General features: G+C 37.5%; 1 protein-coding gene across 6 annotated transcripts in view; it reads right to left on the reverse strand.

Moving 5' to 3' along the window:
* The window catches only part of TTC8 (tetratricopeptide repeat domain 8), a 60,684-nt gene that overhangs the window by 17,370 nt on the left and 17,472 nt on the right, over window positions 1–25,842 (reverse strand). For 3 of the 6 annotated variants that reach the window (XM_032344720.1, XM_032344718.1, XM_032344721.1), the window contains 8 exons: window positions 23,757–23,877; window positions 22,419–22,482; window positions 21,912–22,071; window positions 21,604–21,693; window positions 18,083–18,127; window positions 10,181–10,266; window positions 5,902–5,989; window positions 3,448–3,558 (listed from right to left, as the gene is read on the reverse strand). In XM_032344720.1, the coding sequence (XP_032200611.1) occupies window positions 3,448–3,558; window positions 5,902–5,989; window positions 10,181–10,266; window positions 18,083–18,127; window positions 21,604–21,693; window positions 21,912–22,071; window positions 22,419–22,482; window positions 23,757–23,877 (765 nt within the window). Of the gene's footprint in view, window positions 1–3,447; window positions 3,559–5,901; window positions 5,990–10,180; window positions 10,267–14,335; window positions 14,342–15,893; window positions 15,966–18,082; window positions 18,128–21,603; window positions 21,694–21,911; window positions 22,072–22,418; window positions 22,483–23,756; window positions 23,878–25,842 lie in introns of those variants that run through there. The other 3 variants (XM_032344724.1, XM_032344723.1, XM_032344722.1) reach the window with 2 other exon arrangements.

The raw sequence follows: 25,842 nt of genomic DNA on the forward strand, positions 1-25,842 counted from the left end.
TTATTTTGGAACAAATTCACAAAATACTATAATTTGATTTAAGTTATTTAAAATAAAATGGCAAATAACTTGAGGTGAATGTTGCAGTGGTTCTCAAACTGTTATACATCAGAAACACGTAGTGAGTTCAAACATACAAATAATTGCCTGAGTCCTGCCTTCCAATACATCTGATTCAGTAGGCAGAGGATAGGCTGCACTTTTCAACCACTCCTAAAGTTATTTTTACACACAGAAAACTTCAGGGACATTAGAATAATGTCTCCTAAGGTAACATTTCCAATTTCAAATATCTTCAACAAAGAATAGTCCAGAGATCTGCCTTTTGAATGGATAAACAGAATTCCTCAAGAACAATTAAAACCACAACCAAATAAATTTAGCAAGAATAAATCATTTTAAACAATAAGCGAATGAACACTAGGCAGTACTACATGTTCGTTTTAAAATAGGAGAACACTGAAAAGATACAAGATCAAAATGAATGTGATAAATAAAAAAGAACATAAAGGAAGAGGATCCCGCAAGGGAAAAGTCTGATGTACATACAAAAACCCCAAAGGCATATGTAGGGTAGGCTGCAATGCTAACTTTACTAATGAACTCCAAAATCATTGTCACAGAAAAAGAATACACTGGAAATCTGTCTTTAAATGGTAAACTTTGGCACAAGGGAAATTAACTGTTAGGTTCAGTGGGAAATACTGCATCTCACTCCTTTAAATTTGCGTTTAGTCCTTGATCGTGCTTTCTGTGGATGATATATCATCCCCACAACTTGAATGCTTTCTTCTCCACTTTGAGAGTCAACTACAATTCTACTTTTCTCCCCAAACCTTCCCTGTAGACTTCTAACCTTCAAAGCCTGGTCAGATCCTGAGCACAGGAAGGAGGAAAGGAGCTGGTTAAGGGTCTACTCCCTGTCCCAGCCCAAGCAATGGTGACTATAACAGAGGGTTGGCAGGAATTCTTCCAACTAGCAACCATCAGAGATTCCATAGATTTCTAGCTCTTTCTGCCAGTACTTCCTGCCTGAAAAGAAGGGCAGAAGGACTGAAATGGGCAGAAGGCGAAGCTTAAAGGTCAGAGAACTCTGATCATATTGAGGCAGTCACCGCTCTGTATGAACACCACAATTATATTTCTTAAGCCTTTTGGTCAAAATTTTGTTCGTGCTCAATTTAGGGTCACACAAGGACAGATACAGAGATACAAATACAGCATTTTATTTTTATTGAATGATCACAGCCTTTTCCTTCTGTGTTTATCAGAATTATATTTCAAAAGGGGAAACAGTATTTCCAGACAATTTAAAAATAAAATTTGCTTTTCATTTTAAAAGTAATGCATGCTCATGAGAGAAAATCTGGAAAATACAGAAAGTATGAAAAAGAAAATAGAAGTCATTCATATACTATTATCCAGTTATAGCAACTATTAATATCTTCCACTCTTAACCTAACAAAATAATTTTACAACATTGTACCTAGAATTTCAAGGAATGTAAGAGAGTACCGAGATGCTTGTCAGTATTGTATGGGAAGTCCTAAACAATAACTTTTTTTTTATTATTAAGTGGCAAAATATTTGAAATGAAGAGATAAAGCTATGTTTGCAGATGATGACTATTTTATTGACTTAGAAAATCTAAGAGAATTTTTGGATAAGGTATTAAAATGTAAAAAGGGTATTAGGTCTATTTTTTAAAGATTTTTAAAATTTATTTATTTCAGAGAGAGAGAGAACATGAGCAGGGGAGAGGGGCAGAAGAAAAAGGACAAGCAGACTTCCTACTGAGCAGGGAGCCCAAAGTGGGGCGAATCCCAGAATCCCAGGATCATGACCTAAGCTGAAGGCAGATGCTTAACCGACTGAGCCACCCAGGCACACCAGTATTGGACCCGTTTTCTAGTATCAAATGAATTTTAAAAAATTAATGTATTCCTAGTTACCAGAAATAGTCAAATAGAACATACAATAGAAAAAAAGGATTCCATCCATTGTTATACCTAGGGATGGATTTCTGCAGGAGAGAGTGTTACAGGCCTGAAACTGCTGTTCTTAGAAAGGCCTGTTTATAAGATTGGTCCCTGGGCATCCGAGAACTTGGTGAGTTCTCTATATTGATATAAAACTTCCCTCAAATGACAAGAGGGGCTCATACATGTAAACTTTTTGTACAAAGAGTATGGTGCATAAACCTGATATGGTGTAGGAACACCTGCTTTATGTCTGGGAGTCTGGTATTTTGGTACATGGTAGGCAGAGGGTGCCCATATGACCAATGCCCAGGAGTCCCCTTGAGTACCAAGCCTCTCATGAGTCTTCCTTACAGACAGTTCTTCACACATGTTGTCACAACTTGTTGGAAGAATAAAGTGTGTCCTCTGTGATTCCACTAAGGGACAACTTCTAGAAGCTTGTATCCCTGATTTCCTCTGAACTTTGACTCATGTTCCTTTTCCCTTTATTGAGTTTGCTTTAGAGGCTTTTGGTATAAATCTTGGTCGTGAGTACCACTGAATGCTGAGTCCTGAGTCCTTCCAATAAATCACTGAAACTCACAGTGGTTTGGGGAATCCCAAATAAAACATCTTCATGGAGATAATTACAAAATGTTCAATGAAAAACAGAAGACCTAAATAAATGGGAGAATTTTACCATGATAGAGAGTGTGAAGAAGGGCAGTCACTCACCCCCATCAGTCATATATTCAATGCAATTCCAATCACTATGCTTGTAGGCATTGTTTTGATTTTTAATGGTTCATGATAAGTCAATCCTAAAATCAATAAGGAAGAGCAAAGGGCCAAGAATAACCAGCTGTGACAGAGGGTAGGTGGTAGAATTTGTCCAACTTGAAATCAAGAATTACTTGCTGGAAAGCTATAGTAATTAGGCAGTGGGAAGGTATCTCAATGGGGCTTTCCGTGGAATGTGACATGATTCTAAAATTTCTAAGAATAAGTCCAAAATAGATAAAACATTCCTAGTAAAGATGAAGAACCATACCAAGTAGGATGTGAGGCCTCAATAATTAAGACAGTATAATACTAGTACAAGTATAGACAAACAGATCAAAAGAACAGAAAGCCCCCAAAACATATTGACCATATATGGAAAAAAGTTGATATTTGACATTACAGACCTTGGGAGAAAGATCAAATAGATATACTGGACAAACAGCTATCTGTAGTGGGAAACTCACTGAAATCCCTATTTCATACCACACGCCTTACTCTTCTGTATGTTTGAGATACATCAAAATAAAAACTTAATTTGACAAAATGCATACACTAAAATCTCTTACTCTGTTAGTAAAACACAGGTCAGTAATCATAATTTTACAAACTGTTCTCCTTCCTAGGATCCCAAGGGCCTATGAGCTTACTTAAGTATCATATAACCTCAATTTCACATCAGCTTTTTGAATAATATAAACCTTACCTCATAGATCCTGGCAATTCCACAAAGTAAGGTTACTTCTCCTGGAAACTTATCTAGGCCTTGTTTGAAAATATTTAAAGCCGTCACTGGTTGGTCCAATGAGACATAAACCTAAAACCAAGACACATTTCAATAAAAGTACTGGTTTTTAAAATAACAGTGTTTGTTATGACAAGTTTATAATTATTGCTCATTGCTCAATATTTATTGCTCCTAGGTATTACAAGTAAAATCTTTTCAGAAACACGGATTATTTTTCAATAGTGATGTTATAGTTTTATCTTCACGTCATGTATGAAACATCCATTCATTTATTCCTTCAATAAACACTCATGACGGACTTGCTATTCCTCAGAGACCAAGCAGTAACTCAATAAGAGAGGAATGAGGGAAAATTTTTTTAGGATAGAACAGACGGGAGTATGTCTATAAGCAGGTACAAAGGAACCAATTATGAGATGGAAGTTGGAGACACAGGAGAAAGAGGGGAGGACCAAGCAGCAAGAAGGTCTGAGAAAGAGCAGCAGTGGAGAGCCTGTGGAGAAGGTGGTTTTGGACAAGGGCCCTCGGAAATAGAGGAGGAACAGATTTGTGAGGAATGGTGTCATGGAGCTGAGAAAGGTAGCCCCTAATGGCTTCCACTTAATTAGCAATTAGGACATTAGCACAAATAAATCCTATATTCTGTAGGAATTTCTAAAATAGGGAATTACAGTTTTAGGCATAGAAACATAAGAGTAAGACATTTTTTCTTCATGATCTCGGATCCTCTATTTCTTTCCAAATAGACTGTGCTTTGAAGGCGGCCCAGATGGAACCACAGAAAAACTGTTTGTAGTGTTTAGTGCTGAAGTATGAGCTTAAAGGGAGAGGTATGGATGAAAATATTTCAACTTTTACTTTATACACTATTGAACTGCTTTTTTAAATAGAATAAATAATATATCAAGTAATATAACATTTATTTTTTTAAAAATTAACAATCTAGTATTTTCAGAAATAATATTGCTCCTAAATGAGATTGATCTCTATTTCATAGCAATTATTTTTCATATATTAAAGAAAAGTAGTAAATTTTACTTTTATACAGTCACATAGGCAGTAATAGATTTAAGCAAATCAATTCATGGAAAAATATGTCAAACCATGTATTCAACAAGAGTTAAAAAGCACATTTTTTTAACCACCTTGCAAGTGATTATCAGTTAAAAAGATGAGCTGAACAGCGAGACCTGAGTTTTAATTTCAATTTATCTGAAAAGTCTAAAAGTCACTGTGATGCTTAGAAACTTCTTTAAGAATTTTAGGTTTACTCACAAAACAAACTGAGGGTTGCTGGGGGGAGGGGGGTTGGGAGAAGGGGGGTGGGGTTATGGACATTGGGGAGGGTATGTGCTTTGGTGAGTGCTGTGAAGTGTGTAAACCTGGCGATTCACAGACCTGTACCCCTGGGGATAAAAATATGTTTATAAAAAATAAAAAATTTAAAAAAAAAAGAATTTTAGGTTTAATATATAATGTACAGAAAGTGGACTTAGTCTCAAACATCTCTTAAAACTATAGTAAACAAGATTATTTAGCACCGTAAGTTTACAGAGCGTAGCTTCATTCTGTTTCTTTTTAGTATGCAAATTCTTAAAACCATACTTAGGAAGTAGTGGCACTTCCTTTGATAGCTCTTCTTTTCAACCTCCTTTCACAAAACTTTTTAATATTAAAAAATTCGTCAAGATACAGCAAGATGATGTCCTAACCACCACTTCATCAAATGTTTCAAATAGCCCTGGTGAGGGCCCTGAAATCACTTTTTCCCAGGACCGAAAATTCTGAGGGGTAACTGTGAGGGGGCCATAGGGGGTGTTGTGAGCGCTGGCTCTGAACATCCAGGTGACCCTGAAAATCCTGTTTCGCCTCTTTTAAGTATCCAGGTCATAAGAATACAAAGGAAATGTTAAAACCTACGTTGTGGGGGTGACTACGAAGCTTAAATTCACGTGCAGGTGGGACAGACCGGACAGAATACCTCCTCCTGAACAGGTGTTCAATCAAGGCGAGGTACTGTCTTTGTCATTATGGCAGAGCCAAGAAGCCATGAAAACAATTCTGGTTCTCTGTAGTCTGCTGTGGTGGGAGACAGGCATGCTGTAGAAAAGAAGACCTCTCTGGGGCCCGTTACCCACAGGGGGGTGGGAATAAGCCTGTGGCAGTTTCTTCTGCTCTAATGGGCAATCTTTCAAAGGGGTTTTCTTATTTTTCATGGCAATCAATTTCTCCTGAGACAGTTACCCTCCATATGTTCTCACTTTTCCACTTGCTATAAAGAAAAATAAGTCTGAGCACATTAACTTGCCAACAATTCCTGAAGAAATTGGCAACTCTCCGTATACATTGGCCAGAATTTGAACATTTATTTTGAGAAGACAGATTTCACTCCAGTTAAGAATACTTACTTACTTTTGCCAAGTAGAGAAATGTATCTACCATTTCCTGCTGCTTCAGGGCTGATTTAAACTGTTTTTCTGCTTCACGATACATTCCTAACCTAAGAACAGCCATTTTAAAAATGAGACATTCAACTTAAAAATAAATGCTACAGCACTTATTCACACACACAGGATATGAATAGAGACAAATCACATTTCTAAGAGTAAGCGTGTACTGAAGAAGGTAATGTCATACACACAAATTATTATCAGCATTATATGTAGATAGTTGAGCACAAAGGTGCCCATTTCCCACATTCCTGTCCATGTAACCCTCCAGTGGTGCGTAACAAGTCTGTCTGCAGCCTGGACACAGCAGGACTGATAGCTGCCAGCAGCCAGAGCACATCAGTTTACCACCCAAAGAGCTCATAGTCAGCTGGACCTATGGCAAGTGACCTGAGTAAATGCGCTGGGTCTCCATTTTATTAGAACTTAAAGATGGCATTTCTTTGAAAACATGGTCTACTCTGAAACAAAGGCCCATTTTTAAAGCCCTTTTTAAACTGTTTTGATGTAAGTAGTAATTGCTTCTTGAATGATACAGTTATACCGTTTTATGATTCTAGAAACATTTTCTTTTCCTTTTTTATCTTTGTATCCGATACAGATTGTCCTAGTCTACAAATGTGAGATTTGTTCCTTGTCTAACGATAATAGTTAGTCCTGATATCGGCCCCATTTTTCTGCCCAGGGAACATTTTATTACTATTTTCGCATTAACGCTCAATCATTAAAGCACACTTGAGCCTGCTCTAGATCTGTTGGGCTTTCTTCTAATGAATCCTCCCTAGCCAGCCAAGAACTGCCTAGGCACTTTATGATGCTTTCATTCTGTGAAATGATTGTTTCATGAGATGTTCCACTGAGCTGCTTTCATTCAGAGCCTTGACAGAAGAGCTCTGACTTTCTACCCAGGTTGTCTAAGTTGAGCACTGGTATGGCTACACCCAAACAGCTGTTGGAATATATGGGATTGAGGAGGTTAAAGGGACCCCCCCAAAACTGCTTTGAGATGGCAAAAGCCCTACCTCTTCAAAGTTCCCACAACTTTTACCAGGAATATTCACAAAATGTTACCAAAGAGCTCTCAAGTTCTGAAACACAGCCTAGTTCTATAGAAAGCTTCAACTGAGCATTCAAATCTTAAGCATGTGGCTAAAGTTCAGCCACACTTAATTATCCAGGAGAGTACGTACATTTCTATCTAATATGCTGTCTCTTCCCAAAAATGATTTAAAAGGGATTATAGGGGCCCCTCGGTGGCTCAGTTGTTAAGCATCTGCCTTCAGCTTGGGTCATGATCCCAGGGTCCTGGGATCGAGCCCCATATCAGGCTCCCTGCTCAGCAAGAAGCCTGCTTCTCCCTCTCCCACTCACCCTGCTGGTGTTACCTCTCTCACTGTGCCTCTCTCTGTCAAATAAATATATAAAATCTTAAAAAAAAATTATAATATAATCCTGTAAGATACATATATAAAACAAGAATATGAAAAAACAAAGATTTTTTTTAAAACAATAGTGATGGAAATGTAAACAAATTAAAATTAAAAAAAAAAAAGAGCAATCAAAGCCATTTAGCTATTCTGGAAACCAAAAAAAGGAAGGATGGGTCATATACATTTTTAAATACTGCAGCCTCAGGAGATAACTTCTTCTAATACTAACAAAAAGGAATAACCACATGGGTTTTTCTGCAGGGGAAATTAAGTGGGCAATGTATAAAGTCTAGGAATAAGGAAAATATCAGTCAAGTTCATGAATACAGGTCAATATCGGAGAGTCAAAGTCCCAAGATAAACCCACCAACTGCCAACCTTTTCTCCAATTTAATTCAGTAAATATTGTCAAGCACCAACTGTATGCACATTTTATGATGCAAAAATGAAGATTAAAACCATGAACTAACACCACAAATAAGAATGGAACACAACATGTTCACAAATAAACGGAATTGTATTATGGCCAATAAGAGGGGGAAAAAAAAGGTACGTGAGAGCACAGAGGAGGAGTGGGCCAAGATAGTTTCAGGGAGGAAGCGACAGGCACGATTTTGAGAGCTAGACAGGGTGGGGAGGGGTGGGGCGCGGGGACACCTTAGATGGAAGCGAAATACCAGCACAGGCACACAGCAGAGTGCACAGCATGGAAGGGGAATGAGTTGTTTGGTTTAACTGGAAAGGAGGACACAGTAAGTAACGGGAGAAGGGAGTGAGGGAGCAAGCATGGACTGGGACCAGACCAGACATGCTACACTTAAAATGCAGACTCCATCCTAGAGGTCATGGAGATTAGCCAAAGAATCCAACAAGAGCTGCTTTTTCCACAAGTTATGCTGGTGGTGGTATATAAGAAGGATTGGGGGAGCAAGAAAATGGGGGCAGAAAACCAAGGTAAGAAGCTAATGGAACAATTCAAACAAACTAAAAGTCAGAATTTAGGCACTGGAGTACAAATCTGGTGGTAGGGGAGCTACTACAGACCATCCAGCAGAATTTACTGGTCAGGAACAAAGAGAAACAAGTCAACTGGGGCTCCATCCTCTGGTAATCCATCCTTGGCCGCTCCAGCCCAAGTTAGGAGCTCTTTCTCTATGCTTCCTGTGCTTGCTTCTGTGACAGTGGAGGCCGTGCTTATCACTGTTTACTGTCCTCTCTTCCCCACTGGACGACTGTAAATCCTTTTAAGGAAGGGCTATCTAATAAATATTTGTAACCCCTGTGCCTGGCTTGTTAAATATCTTGGTGAATCAGGAGTGCTGAGCACATACTAAAGATGAGAGGCTATTAAGGGACAGAGAACTGGAATTAATATGGCAAGGTAAACGCATTTAAATGCCATCTTGTACAGATGGCAAAAGGAACCCAAATTGTGCTTTTCTTTAATTATTAAAGATTTCTGAAGGTTTTATTTAGAAGCTCAAGATTTCAAGCTTGCTTTCAGAAATTACATTCATAAAAATTTAATGGTATAATGCTATAAAATTACCTTTTAGTAGAAAATACTTCCTCAGTCTAGCAGCAGAAAAAACACTTAAGTTCTATGTAAATTATCTAAGTGGAAAGTAGTCTTAATTTCAACCAAAAAAGAATAAGCATCCTTTTTATTCCATTTATATAGTTCCTTTTCCTCACAGTGTTTGGTAAGTAAAGTTCATAAGTACTAAAGGATGCTCATAGTAACTGGTCTACCTTGTTTTGAATATCAAACAATGTATTTAAAAAAAATGTATTTATATTTATAAAATACAGTAATTGCCCATTTGTCTCTATTTTTCAAATGTTCCAATACCAGGCAACAAGTTTTAGTTCTCATTTACTAGTTGCTGGATAATATTATAAAATTAATTACAATTTTTCTGACCTTTCAATTAATTTGCTTAAAAATGTGTGTAGGGGCACCTGGGTGGCTCAGTCAGTTAGGCGTCTGACTCTTGATTTCAGCTCAGGTCATGATCTCAGCATCATGCTATCGAGCCCTGTGTGGGGCTCCATGCTCAGCGGGAAGTCTGCTTGAAGAGTCTCACCCTCTGACCCACCCCCACTTGTGTGCACACTCTCCCCCTCCCCCAAAAAAGTGTGTTTAAACATTAAGTGAATTAATGTAAGAATATTCAGATCCTAAACACTGGAATTATACAAGTAATAAGAACTGGAGTCAGAAAGCGGAGCTCAAATTCTTGTTCTGCAAGAATTACGGACTGTGTGAATGTGGACAAGTCACTTTATCTTTCTGAGGCTCAATTTTTCTCATCTGGACAAAGAGCTAATGATAATAGCAATAATCTCCAGGTGCTGTGAGATTTAAGTAAGATAATATTACATGCGGACAAGGAAGCTCTCAACTGTGAAGCACTTTACAGATGTGAGGCATCAAGGGACATAAAAAGATGTGCGAGCAAGAGAAGAGGAATGGGAATCACCAGACAGTTCTAACAGGTCCGTTACTAACTAGTCTTTCACTAAGGAGTTCCTGATGCAAATCACAGGCTTTCTCTGGCCTCAGCTTCCTCACCTGAAAAGGGGTGTTGGATCTGATGGTTTCAGAGTTTCCTCTGCCCAGCATTACCATTTTATTATTCCAAAGGTATGAGTTCTTAGTGCTACCATGTTTAAATGTTTTCACACCTAAGTCAAAGACATAGTTCTCATTTCTTCCCAAGGAAATCAACCCACAAAAAAATAACATCAGGGTTGAGACTCTAAAATATGCCACCTGTCTAAGCCCTTCACAAATAATCAAAATTTTACCTGAAGTAACATTTTCCAATCTGCACTTTCCACCACCAGTCCTTGTACTGAGAGTGCTCTGTGGAAAGGGCAGCCAAGTCCAAAGCCTTTGAAAACAATTCATTTTGGATTAGGATTTTCTTTTTGAACAATGAACAGAAACAATAAATAATGAAATAAACCATATAATTAGCATCCATCAAAACATGCATTAGAAATCAGACAGAAACTCAAGTTGCTCATGTTTCCAGATGGCTCCACCAATTTTCCCTAAATAATCAGTTCCAGACTGGAGGGCTGGCAGCAGATGAATAGTAAAAACTGATCAAAGAAAAGCAGATGTACAATATATTAGAATACAGTTTTAATATACAGAGCACAAAACGGCTATTAAAAAAATCCCCTAAGTTGCATGCTCTCCCCACCCTTTATCTACCATCCAATGGGTCAAAGCGCCTCTAAACTCAGTGGCAGCCAAGCCTTTGGTGTGCCAGCTAGGTCCAACTGCAGTCCCCACTTTAAGACAGATGTAGAGAAATAGAGAAAGAGCAAGTAAGCAGAGAGGAGGTCTAGAAAACAGCATCATGAAGCGCCAAAGGAGCAAGGGCACTTGGATATCCGTCATCTTCCATGACCACCGTTCTATCATTCTGACCCCAGCTCACATCCAGTGATGCTGCAGACTGAAACAGATCTTCTGAGCTGCTTTCTTATTTTACATGTGTTTATCCCTTTCTCTCTCATGTCTTCTAGTTTGTTCCTTCTAGTGTTTATTCAAGATCAGACATGAGATGACTAAAAGGGACTTAGGATTTTATACAAAAGAAGCGGAAACCTTTTGGACAAAAAGGAAAGCAAGTCCATCTTTACACAAATTTGAAGCTCAGATGAAGATCTGGTGAATTAAAACTCAGGTTATTAGTTAAAAGAGAATTCTCATGTTTTATTATATTTATGATTCGTTCTCTCAAGGTTGGAAAGCTCTTATTCTTTAGCCAGTGTTAGTATTACCGTGCTAGGCAACAGTTAAAGTAACTCTCACACTTCAGTTCTATTAGCTCAGAATATATCCCATATTACTGTCCATGTCTTAATATGAACTCTTTCCTGAAATGCAAGCCAGATGAGTTCCTACCGCAGAATTAATAACTTTTCTTTGTGTTTCCCTATCTTTTCTTGCTCCAGGGGAGACTTCTAAAAATGCAAGCTCTTTATAAAGGGATGATGTCACCACATTGAGGTTCTAATGAACCTGAAAAAATCAACACCTCTATTGGAAAGCTATGGGAATTTAAAACAAGCCACATACTACTTTCATATGCTTATTTTCCTTTTTCCCCAAGCCAGAAATAAAAGTGGAAGCCAAAAAATGCAGGGGGGGAGTGTAACTTTCATTAGCATTATCTCTGAAAATGCTCAAAAACCGTATTTTTGATCAGCTCAATTGAGGACTCCATTGTAAATATCTGAACATATTAATTTTAACTTAATCTTTATAAAGAACTCTTCCAGCAGATAGATCATATTCACTCTCATGTTTAATATAACAGACCTTCTAGTTTTTCAGAAAAATATGTCACTCTAAAATTGCCACATATTTCAATTTCCCAAGGTTAGGTTTAGCACTTACTACAGGCTGCTGAGTTTGCTGATGGTTCTAAAACAAGTCTTCCTATGTAAGATGTCTCATGTTTGTACTGAACTGATTAACATGAATTGTTGATATAGAATAAAAATTGTAAAAAAAATACATTTTAGTGATCATTCATCATATGAACACTAAGGGTTCACTAAACAAAACTATTTGTGAACATTTCAAATGGGCCTTAAGCTCCCTAAGGAAAGGTACTTCCTCTTACACATCTCTGTTGTTCTGATATGTTTCTATGCTATTTTTTTTTCTATTTTGTTTTTTATTAACATATAATGTATTATTTGCCCCAGGGGTATAGGTCTGTGAATCGTCAGGCTTACACACTTCATAGCACTCACCATATCATTAAAAGGCACTCGGGAATGATGTATTGATTGAATTAATTCTGTTCCTTATTTCTGACTTTTATTGAAAATAACTTAAGAGCCAAACAAACTGTCATAGTAATAAGATTCATAATGAAAAGCTATTAACATTTTAAAATGTTAAAGCAATGACAGATCTATATTTCTTTATCTTTCCCAATTTTTAAAAACAAATGACTACATAATATTTAAGAATCTTTGAATAATTTAATCAATCTGATATTTAGATATTAATGAAGGTCTAGAATGGCCTTAAAAGGACATGTTTATAAAAGTCCATAAGGAGAGGGGACCTTGGCAGATCATGATGTTTGTGAATATGCCCAACCGAGGGTCCCAGTGTATTTCTGAGTTAACAGTGCTCCAACCACTAATATTTTTTTAAAAAACCAGCCATCCTTTAGCTATTGTTTGAGTTGCAACAACTTTAGGATGATGAAATTAAAGAGCATATGGAAATAAAAGATTCCAGAATCAGCCCACGTGCCACTTTAATTTTGCCAGTAGTGCCACTATCACCCCAAAAGGCACAAGCGAAGAGGGAAGAGGGTTAGTAAGGACTCAAAGGCAGAAACAGAGTTTTCCATAAATCAACTTTACTTATCGCCTATCACTTCATAGCATTCCCTATAGTTACATACACTATCCTCCAGATTTGTCTATAGACAAATACAGAATCATCAACCCACATGGCACTTAGTTTTGTCAGTATTGCCCACACAAACGGAAGAAGCATTAAGAATGGAAAGACAGGAGGATAGTTTTCCATGGAAGATCAATTTTATTCTTTTTTAACATTTAAGTACAACTTCACAGTATCCTATTTGTCTATAATATTCTCTGTAACTGTGTGAAATAGTTTACTGAAAAAGAAATTTGGAGGCCACCCAAAGTAACTAATATAAAAGTACCTCTGATTTCTTAAGGGTATTAAAAAACCAATTTCTCTCTTCTCTTTCCAGCTATAGTTGTGAAACATAGTTTGGGGGAAAAAAGGTATAAAAATGCACAAATGCATGCTTTCTGCTCATTTCCTAAATCCTTCCCCCATTGAGAAAATAACATTTGTGGTAAAAATCTAAAATGACATCTTAATGGAACGAGCTGATCCATAACAGAACTCTAATGTGATGAGCCCATAACAGAGTAAAAAAACAGATACAGGGCGTCTGTCCTACTCGATACTGCTCACATGCATCACAGCACCAGTACGCAGGCACTCAGTAGTTCCATGTTTGAAGAATAACCCAATCAAGCAATAAGCCAATTGATAAATTAATGAATAAAAGAAAAACAGAGGAATGAACAATTTGTGCTTTTTAATAAGTAAAAACAAAAATTGCTTAGTTTCATGTTCCGTAAAATATGTGTATTGAGAGTAAGCAGATGAAAATAACAAGCAGCATGCAATTACAAGCATTTTAATTTATTACTGCCCCTAATTTGTAGCTAAACTTACAAATGAAATGTCATTATAATATTATTAAAAATTTTGGAAAAAACTGGATAAAATTCTAGTCAAATTAGATAATTTCCATTAGTGCCATGAGGTATAGATTTTTATTTACTATTGTAATGTAAGCTATTGGCACCATGAAGGCATTAATAAATATTTGTAGAATTAATACAGTATCAACCCTGTAATGCTTTTATTTCCAATTTTTGGTAATACCTTCTAGTATATGTTATAAATATATATGTTTAGAGTGATAATTCTTTTTAATGTATGTGTTAAAGTATATAGTTGTTGGCTTAACATTATAAACACTTTTCTGTTTCTGCCCAATTTTTATGATTATAACTTTTAAGGGCTGCATAAAGACCCAGCATGCAGTATGTTATAATTTACTAAGCTCATCTTCTATCATTGAACATATAGTTTATCGTAGTCATCTTTGCTACTACGACCAATGTGACAAAGAACATCTTTCTAACTACAGCACTTCTTTGTGAAATTTCTTGAGAAGGGAAATTACAGAAACAAATTAAGTATGTTTACAGCTATCTGTTTCATATTATCATACTCTTTTCCAAAATATTATGCCATTTAAAATATTATCTATAAAGTATCAGTATAAAAATTACTCTTCTCTCTCCCAGCATTTTTCCCAACTTTCATAAACATAAAATTGTAAGTCCAAAATTCCTTTAACTTACATTTTTGTGTTAGAAAGTACATCTCTAATGTGCTTGTTTAAGGTATTTTCTCTAATGTAAATTTTCTGTTACTGGATCATTTCCATTTCCATAAAACATTTCCTAACAAAGTCAGATGAGCTTTTTCCTATTTACAAACACTAACATTTTAAAATCATGCTCATATACATATTTCACCCCTCTGTTGTCCTTCTATGTTTCATTTTGTTTTGTTTCTGCTCACTGTGCAGAGATATAAATGAATCAGTTAAGTCTTGATCCTTTGTGATTGCTTCATAAATCCAACCAAATCTGTGAAGTATTGCTTACTGGTTTAATTTTTTTTTAAGATTATATTTATTTATTTGACAGAGATCACAAGTAGGCAGAGAGGCAGGCAGAGAGAGAGAGGAGGAAGCAGGTTCCTCGCGGAGCAGACAGCCCGATGCAGGGCTTGATGCGGGGTTCAATGTGGGGCTCAATCCCAGGACCCTGGGACCATGACCTGAGCCGAAAGCAGAGGCTTTAACCCACTGAGCCACCCAGGCGCCCCTGGTTTAATTTTTAAAAAAATTCTTCAGTTATCAAATGTCTACAAGGAAGTCTTTAAACAAATTTTCTCAGCAGTGCTTTTACTGAAGTATAAGGCTCTGTTTCAAAAAGAGTGAAAAAAAATTGCACTCAATGTTGCCTGTTTTTGGAGTATTAAAGAGTCTTTCACTGTTCCTAAGAATAAAAATAAAAAATTTGTAGGTGGAAACTTTAGCTCTCAAACAGAATTTTATAATACTCCCTTACTATTGAGATCTGACAATAATTTTTGCTGTGCCTTTTCTCTTAATTTGTGGACTTTCTCCCTTGAGTCAGAAGACACACTCCCTCCTATTTGTCTGTTATACGGAGCTCTGGCCTTCAAGTTCTGTTCATGCTCCCAGGTCTATTTTCCTACATTGGGAGGTCTAGCATTCCAGCTTTCTATTAATCAATGCCTTTCAAACCATATTCTTCAGCAGTAGTTCCCAACCCTGGCTGAAAATTCGCAGTGCCTGTGGAGCTTTTATTAACAACAAATTTACCAGACATACCCATGGGGATTCTGATTAAGAGGGTCTAGCACGGTTCCAGAAATCCATTATGTTAAAATCACCAGGTGGTGCAGAAACAGTAGGATTTAGGAAATACTTAAGAGCCCCAGGCTTTGAGGGGCTGGAGCTCACGCGGTGGAGTGAGGAGGCGGCCTGGTGGGTGTGTTCGTGGTCGCCTACTTCTGCTTGAGTTCAAGCAGCCCTGCTTATGTCTGTTTTACACAGCAGGATCTGGAGGAGATTTCATTTGAATAGAAAGGTTGCGCTGCTTCAAGAAAAAATTTGAAAGTCACTGCTCTATTTGTTTAAGGTTTTCAAATTTTAAGATGTTCATATTTTTTTTTTCAATCAATGAATATGAAGAATGGTGAAAACATTCTAAAATACTCAGATAATAAGTAAAGGTCAAAGTCTGTTAGACTCTACAGAGTCCTTAGAATCTTTAGAATATAGAATATAAGTTCAGTTAGTGCAGAGAATAAACCCTATTTTATTTCAATGTGGTTGCTATTCCTCAACACCATCATATCAATGCCAAGATGTAGAATGACAGCCTCAAGATGAATCTATCGATAAAGACACCATCACCATGATCTACAAACAGTGTACAATCCGTCTACATTCTGAACCCATCGTCTGCAACTATTTCTTGAACAATCCAAGCATGCTTCCACTCAAGGCCTTTGCAGTTAAAGTTCTCTCTGACTTACAGATTCTTCCTACACAGAACTATAGGGTCTGTGCCCCTCCATTACATCTCTGTTTAAGTGTCTTTGCAGAGTAGGTATCACTGACCACCTACCACCCTCCACCCCAAAACAGTATCTTCCCCCCGCAGCACTGTCCAGTCCCCTCCCTACTTTCGGGCTCTGCTGCTCTCACCGTACTTATCATCCCAGGACATGTGAGGTGTTTCTAAATTTGCTAGTTCTCTCTATTCCTTGTGCAACCAGGATATAATCAACACAAGAGCAGAGATTTTGTCTGCCTGCTTCACTCTGTTTCACTCTGTGATCTTAGGGCTTAGAACAGTGGCTGGCACCTTGTTGTGGCCCAGACAGTTTTAGATGAAAGCATATATGTCTCTTCGATCACTGAATTAATTCTCAAAAAGTCCAAGACACAAATTTCTGCTATGTAGAGACTGACTCCCTTATTCGGATGTTTCTTTATAAGGGCAGTTTAACTACATGACATTACATGTCTCACTGGAAGCCTCTGCCCAGCTTTGTATTAAGTGAAAGTGGCATGTACCGACTTACTCACAGGAAACGTGCATGACATCTGCTCCAGACTTGGTTTCTCTTCTTCCCTACATGGCCACACGCACTAGCACCTCACGACAGACACGACGTTGTGCGTGTGGTGTGCAGGCTCCCGCCAACAGTTAGTTCCAGTGGTATCTCCATTTGGACAGCTTGTCACAATCTCAAACTCAAAATGCCTTCAAGTGAATTACGCAGCTTCCGTAGAAATTGACTTCCTTCCCTAATTATCCCATTTCTGTTACTAAAACAATCCTTCTTCTCATAACATTTTTAGGAGGCAGACTTGATGTGTGTCTTTCCTCTGTCCTCCACATCTAATTTATCATCATGTTCTGTCACTTCTTCCTTTAAAATGTCTCTCTAATGCTCTCATTTCTTAGTAGATGGCCTATTTATTTCTCACTCTATACCCTGTTCATGTTTTTACTCTTTCTTCATATTTATTTTCCTTCCTTCTCCCAAAAAATCTGACTGATTTTTTTGGCTCTTTATTGATAACACCCTCTGATTTTTTTTTTTTTTCCCTTTGCTACCTGGTGACAATTTCACAGCTTGGCAATTACCTCTTTAATTGTTTCATTATGCCAATTTTCTTTTCTCAGCTAGATTGCACAGCTTATAGAGTCAAGAAAACAAATATTTTTATTAGTTTTCCTAGTATATAGCAGAGTGGTTGACACACAGAAAACACAACTGAGGAAAACATTTTTATTTTCCTGAATATTTAACATATGGTTATAAAGCTTTTTCCCTAAACTAAAAATAAAATGAGGGAAAACACTATCATTAGACACTGCAGAATTAACTATGTTTAATTTGACAAAATTTGTGAGGTAAGTGGTCATTTGCATATTAGCATGTAAGAGTGAAATAAATAAAGTCATAAGTATATAACAAAATTCTGCTAAGAAGCTACCAAGGTAATTGAATATTACTGAAGCTCAGTGACAGGTGATACTCGCTCATTATATTATTTTCTCTACTTGTGTGTGTTTGAATTTTTCTATCATATAATGTTGTGGGGGGAAGGGGTGCATTACAAAGAAATAAGAAACACTCACATGACCTATAATAATACCCTGTATGGACTACAGGAAAAAAATGAATCAACAGTGCTAACTATTAGCATGAAAAAGATACTGTAGCATAAACACACTATGCAATATTCTCAGTTATCTGTATCTTGCTCTTCAGTGGATATCTGCATACTCTCTTGGACCAGGCACAGTTCTTACCAATTCTATATTTATAATAAATTTTCCTGTTGTAACTGACAGTGGATTGGAAAGTATCAGTAATGCTCCAATTTTTAATAATTCCATCTGTTTATAAGGTAAAAAATAGAACCTTTCAGAATCAAAATCCCCAATGTCAGAAAAAATTACAAGAGAAAATCGCATGAATTCAAAACTTACGGTCTTAACATCATTTTCATGATGAAAGATATACTCAAACAAAGCCTGTGAAGAAAAAAAATGCCAAAAATACATTAGATTTTATTTTAACAAAAGCACTCTATTGTTATATCAAGACTGAAAGACCATTTTAACAGCAGCTGGGTTGAACCAAAATAACAATAACAAAAAATAAAATAAAATAAAAGTACCTTTACAAGTTAAGGGTCTATCCATTATTACAATCACCATTTTAAAATATAGCGATTTATACCTGATTCCTATTTTTATAGAATACGAACTGGAAAACTCAAATAACTAAACAGTGTTTTTTGTATTACACATACTATTTTACTAGAAAGAGACAAATGAAAAGACCAACTTTGGAAATGCCCAAAACAGATTCAGCCCATTCTATTACACACTCTACATCTGTAGCATAGTGATTATGATATTGATAATGACACTTTAGACATGGGGGAGATCTGGAAGTTCCTTTTGAAACAAAGTAGAGCTTGAGTGTAAAACAGGCTGTGTAGATGATGACTGTAAGACCCATTACTGTGCTACTTCCCTCAGCTCATCTGGATAAGTAAGCATTTACTGAATTACCCCTTGATGGTATCACATTTGTCCATAAAGCCATTACTGTACACTTGCAAAGAGGCTAGTGTATCAAGGTTATTACCAAAGAAAACTTAAGAGGCAACCAAAGAAACAGTCCCTTCTTTTAAAAACAATACCTAACCCTCCATTTGTTCTGTTATAAAAAAGAAAAGTTAAAAGTGTGGTTGGTGCTACCATTGCTGTGAAACGAAGCTCATTAGAAATGAGTTCCAATGAGGAAACGTGGGTTGGAAACCAAAGATAGGAAAACTGGGCATTCTTTCCTTTTTTCTTTTTCTTTTTTTTTTTTTTTAAGATTTTATTTATTTATTCATGAGAGACAGAGAGAGAGAAAGGAGAGGCAGAGGGAGAAGGAGGCTCCCTGAGGAGCAGAGAGCCGAATGCGGGGCTCAATCCCAGGACCCTGGGATCATGACCTGAGCCGAAGGCAGATGCTTAATGGACTGAGCCACTCAGACACTCTTACTGGGCATTATTTCTATAACACACTAAAAAAGCACAAAATCTAGTTCAGTTTAAGTCTATTAACATAGACCAGGTCTGTTCTGGAAGCATCTGAGTTTACCAGAGATGCCTTCATGGGACTGCACTCCCTGGACAGAAAACAGCAATGGGGGGCGCTGTCGGTGGGGGAGGTGGGCAGGGGCCAGGTGGCATAGTCAGTTAAGTGACTGACTCTTGATTTCAGCTCTGGTCATGATCTCAGGATCATGGGATCAAGCCTCACATCAGGCTCCACACTGAGTGCAGAGTCTGCTTAAGTTTCCCTCTCTCACTCTGCCTCTGCATCACCATCCCCCCACCTCTGTCTCTCTCTTCTTCTCTCAAATAAATAAATCTTTGAAAAAGAAAACAGCAATGGTACCAACTAGCCATCCAGCCACCTCAAGTAAATGGCCTAAAAGGGCAGGGGAACTAGATATTCCGTATGAGTTCCTGTTAATATTCCATTCTCACAAAGGGAAATAAGTATAACTTTGCAATTCTGCTAAGTGTAGTTGACCAGATTGCTTTCAAATAAGAAATTAAGAAAAATGTCATCAGTGTTATTATAGGATAATTCCCTATCAAGTGACATTTCTTTTTCAGATTTTAATTGCAACTCTGTATGGCTAACAACCACTCTTATATTCCCCAGTGTTTGACATTTAGTAAATATGTTAAACACCATTAGAACTAAGATTCAGAATGAACTCAGTGCTAATGCACAGAATTCACAAAAATTACAGTTACAAACCTGGGCTAAGCTTAGGCCAGTTTCATCACCAGCTAAGTGCTCATGTCTCTGAACTAGTCCAAACAACTCCAAGTTTATCTTTAGATTGAAAAGGTCATGGACCTCTCAGGCTCTTTTTCTCTCTCTTTCTCACTCTTTCTTACCATGCATACACACACTTACTTTCACTCTTTCTCTTTAATTTAAAGGAGCATCTAATCTATTTTTTAAGATTTATTTATTTATTTGAGAGAGGGAGAGAGTACGTGTGCACATGGGAGGGGGGCTGGGGGGAAGAGGGAGAAAATCTTCAAGCAGACTTCCTGCTGAGCACAGAGCCAGATACAGTGCTCCATGTCCCGACCCTGAGATCATGGACCTGAATCTAAGGGAAGAGCTGGATGTTCAACTGACTGAGTAACCTAGGTGCCCCAAGCAACTACTCTTTGAATAGTCAGAATTATTAACACAATTCTCCATAAGGATCACTCAGGCCAGACAGTAACATTGAGATGCCTGCCTAATTACAAATTAGAAGTACATATTTTTTAATCTTCCTTTTGACAGTCCTAAAACTCTACAAGGATAGCAAATCATTTTTCTGAGAAGAGTTCAAGATGAAAAAGAAAACACACATAGACACGGATGACCTTCTAAGCTCCCTTCCACTAAGATGATTCTGCCTATCTGCTTTCTTTGTTATAAACTGCTGTTCCTTTATCAACAATAGCCAAACTATGGAGAAAGCCCCAATGTTCAATGGTTGATGAATGTATAAAGAGGATGTGGTGTACACACACACACACACACACACACACACACACAAAGAAATATTACTCAGCCATCAAAAAAGAATGGAACCTCCCATTTGCAATGATGTGGCTAGAGCTAGAGAGTGTTATGCTAAGTGAAACAAATCAAGTCAGAGAAAGACAAATACCATATGATCTCACTCATATGTGGAATTTAAAAAAAGACGAACATATGGGAAGGGGGAAAGAAAAAGCAAAGGAGAGAGGGAAACAAACCATAAAAGACCCTTAACAGTACAGAACAAACTGAGGGTTGATGGAGGGCGGTGGATGGGGGATGGGCTAGATGGGTGATGGGGATTAAGGAGAGCATTTGTTGAGATGAGCTCTGGGTGTTTGTTGTATGTAAGTGATGAATCACAGAATTCTATTCCAGAAACCAATATTGCACTGTATGTTAACTAACTAGAATTTAAGTTTTTTTTAAAAATTGCTGTTGTTTATAAGAGGAAAAAGAATTTCCTATAATGATGGTATATAGACTTTATTTCTGGTGGACTTTTCTTAACTCAAAAGACTAAGAGAAGTTTTACATCGTTCAGTAATTAAACATTTCCATTTCAATCAAGACACCGCCTTTCCTGGGCGCCTGGGTGGCTCAGTGGGTTAAGCTGCTGCCTTCGGCTCAGGTCATGATCTCAGGGTCCTGGGATCGAGTCCCGTGTCGGGCTCTCTGCTCAGCAGGGAGCCTGCTTCCCTGTCTCTCTCTCTCTGCCTGCCTCTCCATCTACTTGTAATTTCTCTCTGTCAAACTAATAAATAAAATCTTTAAAAAAAAAAAAAAGACACCACCTTTCCTTCACCGTTTTTTTTCTATTTCCTACAATGTTGTTATGATAATATATCTAAACGTCACTTCATAACATACAATCATTTTAAGTACATACCTTTGCCAGTTTAGGTTTCTGGGCATATTTTGTTAAATTCAGTCTAGATAAGTTTATAAAAGGTCCATCAGGACTTGTAAGCATGGAAGCCTATGGGAGAAAATGACAGAACAAGATCTGAAACTTTCTCTTGAAACATAAATTGAGTTTAATGAGCATAAAAATTATAAAGGCAACAGAAGTAAAAAAAAGAATCAACTGTAAAAAACCTTCCATATAACCTTCCATTATAACAAGAGCAAAAAATGATATACCATAAAGTTACTTTGGTAATAGAAAACTGTGGTAATAAAGCGGTCAGAATTTACCGTTCCCAGCCTGACAAATCTTCCAGATGAGCTGGTGATGGGGCGAGCTGTGTAGGCAGTTCTGGGAGTTCTGATGGCCTGCTCCATAGTGCCAGGCCTTCCGCTCTGTGTGCCAGGTCTAAGGAAACCTGTAATGGGTCTTCCAGCTTGAGTGATTGGCCTGTGGAAAGTGTACGTTGTGAAAATACAAAGAAGGTCAATAAAGGAAGATTCTGGGACGCCTGGGTGGCTCAGTTGGTTAAGCAGCTGCCTTCAGCTCAGGTCATGATCCCAGCGTCCTGGGATCAAGTCCCACATCGGGCTCCTTGCTCAGCAGGGAGCCTGCTTCTCCCTCTGCCTCTAGCCTGCCACTCTGTCTGCCTGTGCTTGCGCTCTGTATCTCTCTCTCTCTCTCTCTAACAAATAAATAAAAATCTTTAAAAAAAATAAATAAATAAAAATAAAGGAAGATTCTCCTACAGTCTGGTCACTATTTAAGGATAGAGGGTATGAAAGAGAAGTGCATACCTGATAGCCGGACTAGGCCCTCCCGTCTGATTAGTTCCAGGGAGTTTCAAAGATGTGCCAGGGCCTATGAGATGAGATGGAAAATTCAATTAATATATGAGTTACTAATCTGTAAAAACTGTCAGCTAATGTAATTTTCAGGAATGCGCCGGTCTAGTGAAAAGGACATTAATAACAGGAAATGTATTTTAGGGAAAAAATGGGTTTGAGACTGATATTTACTGAATATCTATCATGTTATTTTATGTTATCACATGTAATCCTCACACTAAGTCTGAAAGGCAAGTAATATTCACCCATTCAGCAAAGGCTTAGAGGGTTAGGCAAAGAGGTCATCCCGTTAGCAGAGCTGGGGTTCAAACTAAGGCTAGCAAGGCCCAAAGATACTCATAGTTTATTTCTGATACAAAATCAAGAATTTAGACATTTTAGCTCCAAAAGAGCAAAACAATGGGGGAAAAAAGTTCATTTTTAACATGAACCATATGTATTTTTCCCTCAATTTTCATTTGAAGCTTTAAAAGTTATTATCTTTCAAACATATAAATGGCTGATAACTGTTATAACTATCAAATTCCAGCAAGACCACCATGTTTCACAGCAATCACTCAATACCATTTGCACCAGCACATCTGTAAGCTGGGGACCCGGCTTCTGTGACGACACCAAGAGGCATTCACGGGCCAGTGTATCACCCCATCACTTCACATCACGCATGAGAGCAAACCACCTTCAGTTATTACAGTGATCGTTTTTTTTAATAATCCTTTTAGAACACTTCTACTGTTTGGGTGCTTCCGGTGTTTCCACTCTGAGATAAACAATCTTCTGATAGGTTAGATAAGCAGTTCAGCTAGAATGCCTTTTAAACATAAAATTTTTAAATGCATAGTATAGCTTTTATTGAAAAATGGTTTTATACATCAATCTCATATCTTAAGTTTAAGATAATATAATTGAACTGAGGAAGGAAAGTCTTTGTACTGTATGGCAAGATAGAAACCATTTACGTAATAGAATATTACGTAAATGGTCTCTCATGTTTTTCATGTATATAATGTCGTATGTTTCTTTTTTTTTTTTTTTAAAGATTTTATTTATTTACTTGAGAGAGAGCATGAACGAGGAGAAGGTCAGAGAGAGAAGCAGACTCCCCATGGAGCTGGGAGCCTGATGCGGGACTCGATCCCGGGACTCCAGGATCATGACCTGAGCCGAAGGCAGTCGTCCAACCAACTGAGCCACCCAGGCGTCCCCGTATGTTTCTTTTATATACAAAGAGTATTATTCTTCCTCCTAATGGCATTTCATTTACTTAAGGGAAAAACCAATACTTACGTGGAACTTGAGCAATAGCATTTTCATCCAGCATCATTTCTGCAATTCCTTCCTGATTTACATCAATTTCATCTATGTATACCATTTCAGTTAGTGCTCGTGCCTTTAAAATCCAAGCTGCCTATAAGCGTTGATAAAATAAAGCATATATTAAGTAGTATTAGAAGTACTGCCTACAGAAGCTTTATTATTGTCTAAGTTTCCATTCGGTCTGTTTACCACTTAGTGCATTATATTAATTTAAATAGCTATGTCAAGAAACTAATAAAAGAAGGCAAGGTCATTACTAATCAAGAAACATCCATTAGATCAATTATCTAGTAAATAAAAGTATTGTAATTACCTGGTAGTCTTCTAACGTGACTTTTTATAAGTAAAAGAAGATCTTAAGAGAAAATTTTACTAGAATAGTAATTTGAAAACAAATTAATAAAGCTATGACCACAGTGCTCTTTCTTCCTCCTTCAGGACCAGAGTCCATCATGAAGACCTTCTCGATGGTTTAGCTCTAAACCTACTTCCCTCTTGTCTTTCTCACAGAGCATTCTCTTTATACTCCTATTATATGTACTTACCATATTAGAGAAACTGTAATTATTGGGCATAGGTTAGCCCTCCCTTCCCCAGAACACAATCCTTTTTACCTTGTTCAGTTCTGAATTTTCTGTAACACCTACGGTTTTTGCACACATTGGTATTCCAAAAATGTTGACTTGAACTAAGATCAATTTCTCCCAATTCCCAATAACTAATCAACACAATCTTGGTTGCTTTGGGATCTAGTAGAAAACCTGCTAGAAAGTGGAGGTGGGGGAGATAGAAAAGGCAATTAAGGAATCTGGAAAATATCAGCTTTGTTCTACCTTGAGAAATTAGATGTCAAGGTCTACACAGTTAAATATCTTCTTAAACATTTAAAATGGCTTTATAAGAAATGTTTAACTTTCTGCTTCACTAGAGAACAGAAGCAAAGAGCAATAAAGGTTGTCCAGTGGAGGAGCTGAGAAGAAGGCAACTCTTGAGCAGAAGCACAGAATTGACTCTAATAGTACAGAGGAAGCAGCAGCATGGGAACTTGGGGGATGGTGTGAGGAGGGCTCACACATCAGGCTGTGAAGCAGGCTGAAGGAAAGGCAAAGGGACTGGGAGAGAAACAGAGAGAGCTACAGAGGTCCAAAAAGTCCTCACATCAAGAACCCAAGATGCATTCATCCACTCACGCACTCAGTCCATATCTACGGAACACCTCCTCGTTACAGGGCATTGGGCTAGGTTCTGAAAAGGAAACACGAGAAGATTAAAACTTGGATCTTAATTTCCCTGAACACATCACCTATCTGAATTAAGTATCAAGGCAAAGCAGTGCATGATAGGTGACAGGTTTGTGGTATAGAAAATAGATTTATAGGAATTAAAAAGCAGAGATCCTTTTGTGGGCTAAAATAATTGGAATGCATATAGCAGACAAAAATTTTTAAGGAAAGAAGAAAATCTTTATGCTTTCACTTTAATGGGAATAAAGAAGGCTGCCTTCATTGCATACTTAGGTTCCTAAAACGAAATTATATTTGGTTAGATGATTGGCTTTTTAGGCTTACACTTTGCTGGGTAAGGTTTATTGGATTCTCATCAGATAACTTACAATAAAATGTCTCAACTGTGTGGATTTAACACAACTGAACATAGAGCAGAACATAGAATCAAAGAATTTGTAAAAAAAAAAAAAAATCAATTCCAATTGGAACTGCATCTAACTGTGGGAGCCACTAAAGTGTGGAAACAATTGAAGGTTTTCAATCCTCAAAGATCAAGGAAGGTTGGCAGATCTATACAAGTATGGTCAGGGAAGTCATCCCTCGCTTGTACTAATGATTTAATTTAACTTCAAAGATGGAAATAAGTAATCCTGATTTATCTTGAGTCCCCACGGCTCATACTACCCTGCAAGCGCCTGATGGCTTTCATTTCTCAAGAGGGCGTTGCTTGTTCAGCAGCCTGGTGGACAGGAAGGACTGCAGCATTTTCTTTGAAACAGTAAAGCAAGATGTGGGCTCCACCGGTTCACTCCTATATTACTAGGGAGCAC

The sequence above is a fragment of the Mustela erminea genome, chromosome 5 (genome assembly GCF_009829155.1).
Source record: "Mustela erminea isolate mMusErm1 chromosome 5, mMusErm1.Pri, whole genome shotgun sequence".
NCBI lineage: Eukaryota > Metazoa > Chordata > Mammalia > Carnivora > Mustelidae > Mustela > Mustela erminea.